Raw genomic sequence first — 10,253 nt, forward strand, 5'->3', positions numbered from 1 at the left:
CCAGCTGTCGTGTAGACAGTAGTGTCGATAGAGACAGCCAAGTGCAAAAAAGAACTCCATGTAGATTATGGTACAGACAGTGCAGGTTCAGTTTTATCTACCAAACACTGACAAGCCCAGCCAACAGGCCTGGTCAATAAAGATGTCTGGACTTCGGTAGACAAAGTATCAATCTCAGGTAATCAGGTTAACTTTTTGACCCAATGAGCAGATGTTTTGGTATCACAGATAAGGTTCCAGTGTCACAATCTGTACAAGAAATTTTTGCTGATCCTGCAAAACTCAACTAAAGCTCAAAAGCCCCTAGGATCCCATAATTTCCACTTTGTTATCCATCCTTGCCCCAACGCACACACATTCTCCCCTCTCCCTCCTCCCCTGCCCAGCCCCCATTAGCTTCAAATGATACAGAGAGCAGAGATGGTAGGGAATTTTTCCCTGGTTCTACTCCATGGATGTCTGAAAACCTGTTTAAAAGTGGGAGGTAGTTTGGACAACAGGTCGCCCTCATTTCCCTCTGGACCTGTTAGCTAACTTGAAAAACACCACTTATCCCTCTGGTTTCTCAGTTGGCATCCCTCTGGCAAAGGGGAAAAAAATTATCACCTGTCATTATTTGTCTCCTCTTTAACTTATTTCCAGACAAGACCTCTTTTCACACATCAGGACACATAAACTGTTTCAATAACCAGCCAACAAGAGCTGCTAATCCACCACTAGAAAGGGCAAATGGAAACTTGGAGAACAAGTTAAAGCAATTTTGGGTGTGCCAGCAGTGCTTCAGGGTTTCAAAAGCAAATGAGAGGAGTGGATAGAGGACCACCTGTTATTCCCTAGGCCCCTGATTGCTGGGCAAGAGGGCAGAGAAATCTGGGTCACACCTTCAAAGAGAAGCATTTTCTACCTGCAGTTTACCACCATTCCCTCCAGGTGGGTCCCCCCCTCCCCGAAAAGTGACGTGCCCACACCTGACAACAGGTGCACAATGCCTGGGAACCTGTCCTGGTCACAAAATTCCAGGTTGATTGGATCAGAGTTTGCATATATATTTGCCTCTGGATCATCAGCAGAAGGCAGAGTTTCAGGAAAAGAAATTCCTGGTCTTCAAAAATTCATACTGTGATTTCTGAGGTGGGAGTAAGAGAAAAACATGTTTTGGAGTCCAAAATCATAGTAAAGGCTGCTGAGTAGAAATATAAAGCACCCAGTTATGGTGAATAAAGTTATTGAGGTACAATGAATAGCATTTGGCATTCAAGATGAAATCAGAAGGCTGCCTATCATTCAGCCTTTCACCCAAGGTAGCACTATAACCCCTCACACCCTGAGCTAGGAAATTCCCCATGCTCTCTGGAAAAGCTAAGAGAAAGGCCAGACCTTTTCAGAAGTGCTAGCTTCAATGCGTATGTCTTCTGAAAGATATTCTGATCCTCTGGAAAGTGAAAACAGCCTTCAGCTGAGATTAACCATGTAATAGAAATAAACTCTTGTCTACTGCCATTGCCAGAACAAGATGTCTGTATGAGACTCCAAAGAGATGCACACGAAAATGTACCTGAAATGAACCTGTTCCAGCCCACCTGCCTTTGGAGATACCACCCAGGTGCCTATCTCAAGCAACTCAACCTAATATAAAATTGTTACAAAAGAAACTGTCTGGGGGCTGGAGGTGTGGCTCAGTGGTAGAGCGCTTGCCTAGCATTGGGTTCAATCCCCAGTACCGCATAACCACTAAAAATATTAAAATGACAACTAAAAAAAAATCTTAAAACAACTAAACAAAAAAACTTTTTAAAGAAACTGACTGCTTGGCCCAGAGCATGGTTTTCATTTTAATTCATACATCAAATTACACCTTAGTACACTGACCACACTAATATTGCAATGTCCTATCCTAACTAAGGCTCACAGGTTGCTCATACATAAATGGGCCACAACCACATCTACAGGTTTCAGAGCCCTGTCATAGAATCACATCACTCCTTTTCCTGGCCTAGTGGTGGGTACTGAGTTAATTTGATGGCATCCTTAACAATCTGAATGAATCACAGAATAAAATGTTTTGCTTATTCAGACAAAAGCTACACTCAGCAGCTCTGTTCACTATCTTTGGGGATTAATCAGGAAGTTTTGGATGACATGAATATTATGTTCCCAAGAGGAGTGATGATCTATGGGAAGTACCTCAAAAACTTGTTTTTTAAGATGTCCATGGAAATAATAGTGGGAGTGACTCAGATTCACAGTCCAATCTATAAAATCCTTGCCTATATATTCCCCAGCAGAGACACTTGAAGAGAAATATTAGTTGTGACTGACACAGGACCTTGGTCAGAGTCATTACTCATTAAAAAGTAATAAAACTGGGGACACATAAGGATTCAAAGGTCTGCTGAAAGTAGCAAGAGTTCTAGAAAAATCTCAAGGCAAGACTTACCACTTTGGGCTTCTGCTGGTCCAGGGTATGCAGGAATGCCGCGTTAGGGTCCAAGGTGCGCTCAGGGTCACTGGAAATGTCCTCTTCTGAGTCTTCATAGGAAGAAGAGAAGCCCGTGGAGGAGGCAGAGGAAGAGGACAGTTTCCTCAGAGGCAGGTTGCCCCGAGGGCTTCCCTGCACCTCCTCCAAGCCCCTGTCTTCCTGGGCACCCACATCCGTAATGATGACTGCAGGTATAGCTGGTATGTTGCTGGCACTGCAGGTCTCTCCCAGAGAAGGTTTGTCCTCTTGATTCTGGGGCAGCCACTCCCTGTTGGGGTGAGCATCTCTGTCCTGCAGCTGACTTTCCCAAGTCCCCTCCGATTGTACCCCTGTTCCACACGTCCAAGCCAGACCAGCTTTCTCCATGGGGCCCAGCCAAGCCCTGGAGCTCCCAGGCTGCACATCCACTCTGTCCCCAGGAAGGCACTGCTGTTCTTTCAGATCTTTTGCCATTTCCCAACAGGGCAAAGGCTCCAGCATTCTGCCAGAAGAAATTCCCGCCTCCACTTCTCCAGTCCCTGGCTGCACTGTGCAGCTGACACCAAGCAAGCCCAGTGTTGAAGACCCTTCCCCCACTCTGCCAGAGAGCTGCGGGCATTCATGGATCACTGAGACCTCACTTTGGGTCTCTGCAGGACCTAGAGAGCCCAGGTCTCCAGAAGGCCTGGATGAGCTCAGGGCTTCAGATGGCTCTGAGCTTTGAGCATTCACAGTCGCATCCTCTGGCCTTTCACCGACTTCTGGCTCTCTGGAGCCTGGCAGGCCACAGGGCAGATTTCCCTTCCCCAACTTCCCAGGTGGCTCTCCACCTTGGGACCCGCTCTGCTCTGGGGTTGGGCTTGTCTCACTGCCCAGGAACTGCCCCTGCCTCTCAACCAGGGCCTCCCAGGGGTGCAGGCTTCCAAGCTTGCAGACTGGATCAACCAGAGCAGGATCCTGTGGACGGTGTGGTCCAGTGGATGTGGCTGTCGCAGTCACTGCTGTGTTCATCATTAAACTCGTTCCCACCAGCTCCTCTGGGGGAGTTTGGCAGCTCTGAGTTCCCGAAGAAGCGACCCTCTTGTTAGTTTCCATAGCTAAAAATGAGTCACAAGGGGTACTAGCAGGGGTCCCTTTCTCCATCCTCACGGAATCCTTTGCACTCTGAGCCCCAGATCCTGTCGTGGTGGCCTGGCCAGGAAGAGGTGCCACTCCCTCCTTGTCCTTTGAGGGGCACAGACTGAGCCCTCCTCTTCTCACAGAGTGGGCATCTGAAGCCTCTGAATATTGCTCCCCCCAAGATTTTGTCCTTCGTTCCTCACTTGGGACGCATTGAGCCAAGACCCTTCCAGGGGGCTGGCTGCTGCTGCGGAAAGGGCTCGGGGAGGGCGAGCGAGCCCTGCTCAAACGTGGGCTTCGGGGCGCCTGAATGGCACAGCTCTGCGCCTGAATGTGCGCCTCGAAAATGCCCACTTTCTGGTTCACCTGCACGTTCTGCAATTCGCGTTGCAGAATTCGCAGCTTCCTTTGGGCCTCCTCCGGTCCCGGCGGAGAAAGGGTACCGGCGGCCACCACCTGCTGCCCATCACCTCGCAGGCGGCCCGCCCAACTAGGGCTGCCCACGCTACTGCTGCTGCTGCTACTACTGCTGCCACCGCCGCTGCCGCTGCTACTATTCAGCCTGCGCCGGCCGCTCCGCCAGCTCCCGGGACTCCGGGGCTCCTCTGGCGACAGCGACTCGGCGGGGGGGAAGAGGAAAGAAGCCCCTCTCCCGGGGCTGAAAACGCTGCCCGGGCTAAGCACGGCCCTCCCAGGGGGCAGGGGCGTCTCGCTGCCGCTGGGCCCCGGGCCGCCGCCGCTCTTCACCTCGTCGGCACTATTCATGATCACCAGGCTATTGAGTGCATAGCAGTACACAGCCATAGTACTGGGTCCGCCGCGCTGCCTGCCTCCGCGACTCGGGTTCCAGCTCCGCCGCTGGCGCCTCCTCCTCCCGCGGCTCCTGGATCAGCCCCGGAGGCCCGGCGGCAGCAGCTCCTCTAGCCGATGGGGCTGCATGGCCTCGGCGGCGGGCTGGGGGCACAACTGCGGGCTCGGCCCCCGCCCAAAGCTCCATAAACAACCGCGCTTCTGTGGAGACACAAGGAGAAAAGTCAGGACCCCAGAGGGCGCGAAGGAGAGAGTGGGGAGAGCCCGCCGGCAAAGCCCAGAGGGAGCCCTAGGACCCCAATCTGTTCGGGACCGGGTGCCATAGGACGTCTCACCTATAGGGACTACGAGGCTCCGGGGGAACCCATGCCCGGCTCCCTCAGAGTCAGCGCGGTTCTGGGTACGCGTTTCCCCGGTGTGCTTAACCCGCCCCCCTACTCTCGGGTTTGGACCGGCTTTGAAGTCCTTTCAAATTCCAAATTCTAAGATTAGTCTTGAAGCCGTGAGGATGGGCGAGGGAGGATGTGCAACTACTTGGTCCCCAAGGGTGCTGTGCGCGGAGCGCCGCTGACCCGTCACACTCGGCCTGAGCAACCACTGGCTATCGAGGGTAACGGCGCAGCCCTGCTCCACCCTCTCGGGACATCAGAGACCGAGTCAGGGGGAACCTGAGCAAGACCTGCCTTCCCCAAATAGCTGCCAGCGCCCGGATCTGGAGGGCGCCTGCGTACCTTCCTGACCCTGACCCTGGACTTGGGGCTGTGTCTCTCGGCCTACTAAGGCCTGAGAGAGCTGCCCGGCTGCAGCCCAAGCATTTTCAGCACTGGCCTTGTCGCCTGTCCCCAAACAAGTGTTTTTTGAGTGTGGGGCGCGCCTGCGCACGCCCGGGACAGGGACTCTGCAGTATATTGTACCGGAACCAATACTCACCGCCCCTCTGGTTGCCGCCCCCCGCGGTGGTGTGTGTGTGTGTGTGTGTGTGTGTGTGTGTACGCGCGCGCACAGCTACTCAACCCTCCGCGCGCCCCGTTACCGAGGACGCGCTGTGCCTGCGGGCTTCAGGACCCGCGCCCCTCCAAGGAACTCCGGGCTTTGAGTGGCTGCAGACGGGTGACTAGGTGCGCAAACCCGGAGGAAGGCAATCTAAGGGCGGCGATCTAAGCCCCGGGAGCAGTGCAGCGGAGGGCCGGGCCTCTCCTCATCCCGGGCAGCCTCGCCCGCCGCCAGCCGAGCCTCCCGGCGGCCCAAGCCCCGGTGCTCTGCAGCACGCCTGGGGGAGGTGGCGCGGAGAGAATAGCCCGGAAGGCGGGCTGAACAAACGCCGAAAATTCGTCTCTCCTTCTCCGGCCCCAGGTCCCACTCCAACGCCTCCCTCCAAAAATCAAAACCTCGTCACCGTCTCCCTAACGCACCCCTTTTCGCAGTTTCAGAACCCGGAATGGCAGATCCGCTCCAGAGCGTAGTGAGGGGAGAGAGGGCTCAGAGGCCAGAGCCATTGAAGAGCCGCCAAGCTTACCTGCAGTTTCTCAGATTCTCGGGTCCTGTGTGGACTACACGCCGACCCAAGTAGGGTCGAGATGCATTTAAGGCAGAAATGCTCAGAAATGATTTCCTCAACAATCTATGGAAGACAAAAAAAAAAAAAGTGCGAAAGAGCGAGGGGTTGGGGGAGGTCCGCCGCGCAAGGGCCAGGCTATCCCGGCGGTGGCGACGCCAGGCCGGCCCTGCACGCCCTTCTCCGCGGTGGAGATACTACCCCTGTCAGTGTCTGCTCCGCGCTACTTCAGTGTTTGTTCAATGTAAGATTAAAAAAAAAAAAAAAAAAGTTGGTGGCGGGGGTGGGGGGAGGAGGCAGAAGGCGGGGGCTAGGGGGAGGAAAGCAGGAAGGAAGTTGTGAGCCCGTCTGGGGTTGAACTCAGCGGAACAAGTTTTTCTTTTCTTTTTTTTTTTTTTTTTTTTCTATTGCTTGGCAAGACCGAGGGAGGGAAACACTTAAAAAAAAAAAAGTTTCCATTGTTAGCTAACCAAAAAAAAAAAAAAAAAGCCTTTTGACTTCTGCTGGTTAAAGATATACGATTCATTTTCCACCCCTCTCTCAAGGCTTGCTGATGGCTAGCTTTATGAAACTACTTTTGAAAAAAATGTTTTTTAATAAAGTATTGAGTGTGTGATCTAAACAAAGCAGCTCCTGAGGACTTTTTGGCATTTAAAATGGACTAAAAGCTTGTCAAAACGGTTTGTGTTCTTGTACACAAAATATGCAAATGTAAAGAAGGTACTTTGTGGGCACCTCCTTGCAAAGTTGCAGATTTTAAGTGCACCACAGTAGTATTTTGGAAGATTGGTTGGGCTGTGAACTGTACAGGCTTTGCAGTGCAATTGTTAGAGGTGTAAACTCGCCTTTTTGTTGCACTTTTATCTATAGATGCACACAGTAAATGGGATATTTGCATACTTTTGCACTTTAATTCTCAAGGTTATTTTAAGAAAAAGCATAGTCCTGGAATTAAGCAGACCTAAGCAATGGCTGAAAACCCCTTGAACAGTCTGTTATAGGACTGAATTATTTTCAAGAGATCTCTCCCCCACCATCAGCCGGAGGGGAAGGAACTGCCAGCCAACATTACTGGGAAGGGTATCCAACCCTGATTAGGCCCTGGCACTGCAAGTGTGTTTTGCATAATTCCTTAAATCTTAAACTACAGCATTTAGTGGAAACAGGGAAACACAGCTGCAAGGAGATTTAAAAATCCAAAGCCTGAATCGGTCCTTATATTCTGATTAACTAAAATTCAGATGGAAATTTTGACTTTGCTCGAAGCAAACAGATCTGCTACTTGTTTATGTAACAATGCTGTTTAAGTGAGCAAAGCAACCTGCTGCTCAATCAGGAAAAGATTCATGGCAATGCTGAAACCATGAAATCTTCTAGCCAAGGATTCTTAGGAAAACAGAGACTGTTGAATCCCTCCTAATTTTTAAAAACATGCCATGAAAGGATTGAACCTAATTCCCCTCCCACCCTCGGTGGGGCTAAAGAAAAAGCCCTGAGTTTATTTAGGTGTTAACTTAAGATCTGGGAAGTTCCTAAGAGAAGCCTGCCCTATCATTTTTTCCTAATTTTGCTCTCTAATGATAACAAAAAGGAGTTTTCAGATTCCAGGATACCCACTTATTGGAGTTCAGTCTGAGGGACTGTCATCCTACGAGAGGCTAACTTAATACCTATGTCAGGTGTCATGGTAGAAGCAACCGAAGGACCTAGCGACATATACAAGAGGCACAGAAACTTTGCTTCCCAACCCTTGGACAGTTAAATTTCCCAATCATTGTCACCTCACAGTCAGACATCTTCAGGCTTATCTACTTGAAAAACTCAGGCTTCCTGAATGAAGAATTCTTGGTCAGAACAGCCAGCAGCTGTCAGGTGTGACAAGGAATTTCTGCCTTGTATGGAGGTAGGACTTGATGGTAATTCTACCAGTCTGAAATTCTAATTGTGCCACCAAGAGCAGCAAGGGATGGGAGAAAGATGGAGCAAAACCCATGTTTGGAAGCCAGCAGGGTGGGCTTGCATCCTGCAACAGGATGCAAGTTGTCTTCCATGATTTTAAATGAACACAAACATTTTTATATACTGCTTATTATTTGCCAGACACTGTTCTAGGCACACTATCAATATTTGCACATTTTTATTCCCTTAACAATTATCAGGTAGGTATTACTACAAACCTCATTTTACAGAGGAATAAATAAAAGTACAAAGAGGTGAGCCATTTGTCTCCCACATCCTGCAGCTTTGGTAAGTGGCAAAACCAGGACTTGAGCCTGTGCAGCCTGGGTCCAGAATCCTTGCTTGTCACAACTTTTCCCTATACTAGTTATCTACAACTGTAGGAAAGTTTTCACTAATGTTTTAGGTTTTCCATGTGCCTACTTTTGGAATGGAATTTTATATATCAAAGCTATGAAATTGAGATTACGTACTTAACTTGTAAAAAGCATCTAGAAAAACCTACAGTCAACATCATACTTAAAAATGAAGGATTAAACACTCTCTAAGATCAGGAACAAGGTTAGAACATCTGCTCTTGCCTCTTTTATTCAACATTGTACTTGAAGTCCTAGCCAGTGTAATCAGAAAAGAAAAAGAGATACAAGGATTCCAAACTGGAAAGGAAGATGTAAAATTGTGTTTAGATGATGTAATTGTCTATACAGAAAATCCCATGAAATCTTAAAAAAAAAAACTACTAAAATTAGTAAGTTTAGCAAATGATTTGTTTTTCGAGGGCTGCCATAAGAAAGTAACACACACTGGGTGACTTAAACAACAAAATTTATTTTCTCACAGTTCCAGAGACAGAAAATATGGAGTTAAGGTATTGCTGGGGTTCATATATTTTAAGGCCTCTCTCGCTGGATTTTTTTTTTTTTTTTTTTTTTTTGTGGTGCTGGGGATTGAACCCAGGGCCGTGTGCATGTTGAGACACGCATTCAACCAACTGAGCTATATCCCCAATACTCTCCTTGGCTTTTCAATGACCATTTTTTCCCTGTATCTTCTTATGGCCTTCCTTCTGTACATCTTTACTTCATAACCTCTTCTTTTAGGATACAATCATATTGGATTAGGATCTACGCTGATCATCTCATTTAATCTTAATTGCCATTGTAAAACGCTGTTTCCAAATACAGTCACATTCTGAGGTGCTGGGCATTAGAACTACAACAGCCCATAACAACAAGTTTTCAGGACACAAGATCAATATACCAAAATTAATTCTATGCCTATGTACCAACCATGGAGAGTTAAAAAAAATATTTTAAAATCAACAATACCTTTACAATAACATAAAAACTTTGAAATCTATGTATAGGTTCAACATAATCACAATATCCCAGTAGTTTTTATTTTCTTTTATTTTTTGGTACCGGGTATTGAACTCAGGGGCACTTAACCACATCTCCAGCCCTCTTAAGTATTTACTTTAGAGACAGGGTCTTACTGAGCTGCTTAATGCCTTGCTAAATTGCTGTGGCTGGCTTTGAGCTCCTCCTACCTCAGCCTCCCAAGCCTCTGGGATTACAAGTGTGTGCCACCTGCCTGGCTTGGTTTTATTTTATAAACTTCTTAGAGAAATGCAAAAGATCTAGAGTAGTTAAAACAACTTTGAAAAAAAACATAGTGGAAGGGCTAATACTATCTGATGTTAAGACTTACTGTAAAGCTACAATAATCAAGACAATGTAATATTGGTGTAAAGTAGATCAATGGGATAGAGTCCAGAAATAGACATACATGTGAAAAAATTGATTTTTTTTACATAAGTGCAGAAAATGGAGAAATAATTTTTTTAACAAGTGGAGAAAGAATTCATTCTTTTAACAAATGGATGTTCATATGTAAAAACAAAGGAAAAAAATAAATAAAAGAAAAAACTTTTCTTTTGCATATTTTGTATCACGTATAAAAATTAACTCAAAATGTCTCCTCAATCTAAATGTAAAACCATAAAACTTTTATAAAAAAACAAGAGAAAAATCTCTGGAAACTTGGGTTAGACAAGTATTTATTAGAACACAAAAATTAATTGTACTACATGAAAATTTTAAAATTTCCTCCTCAAAAGATACTAAAAAGAGGGGCTGGGGTTGGGTTTGATTCTCAGTACCACATATAAGTAAATAAATAAAATAAAGGTCCATTGGCAACTAAAAAATATTTTTAAAAATATTGAAGAGAATGAAAATGGTCTGTGGGTTTATAGCTCAGTGATAGGTACTTATCCAGAATGCATGAGGTTCTGGGTTCAATTTCCAGACCAAAGAAAGAGAAAAAGAATGAAAAGACAGACCACAGCCT

At 47.2% G+C, this 10,253-nt stretch overlaps 1 protein-coding gene and 1 long non-coding RNA gene across 3 annotated transcripts in view; one reads left to right on the plus strand and one right to left on the minus strand.

Moving 5' to 3' along the window:
• The window catches only part of Itpkb (inositol-trisphosphate 3-kinase B), a 100,620-nt gene extending 94,430 nt beyond the window's left edge, over nucleotides 1-6,190 (minus strand). Inside the window, exons 1-2 of one of the 2 annotated variants that reach the window (XM_046419579.2) lie at nucleotides 5,904-6,186; nucleotides 2,438-4,588 (exon numbers count right to left, since the gene is read on the minus strand). In XM_046419579.2, the coding sequence (XP_046275535.1) occupies nucleotides 2,438-4,381 (1,944 nt within the window). In that variant the 5' untranslated portion in view covers nucleotides 4,382-4,588; nucleotides 5,904-6,186. Of the gene's footprint in view, nucleotides 1-2,437; nucleotides 4,589-5,903 lie in introns of both variants that reach the window. The other variant, XM_046419593.2, reaches the window with a different exon arrangement.
• Nucleotides 4,545-6,040, plus strand: LOC131423293 (uncharacterized). Its single transcript, XR_009224645.1, has 2 exons — nucleotides 4,545-5,505; nucleotides 5,812-6,040. It is a non-coding gene; the product is annotated as an uncharacterized LOC131423293 (long non-coding RNA).
• Nucleotides 6,191-10,253: the final 4,063 nt, after the last annotated feature.

This window comes from Marmota monax, unplaced genomic scaffold (assembly GCF_021218885.2).
Source record: "Marmota monax isolate L192 unplaced genomic scaffold, Marmota_monax_Labrador192_F-V1.1 WCK01_AAM20220418_F8-fsc00153, whole genome shotgun sequence".
In the NCBI taxonomy this organism is placed as follows: Eukaryota; Metazoa; Chordata; class Mammalia; order Rodentia; family Sciuridae; genus Marmota; species Marmota monax.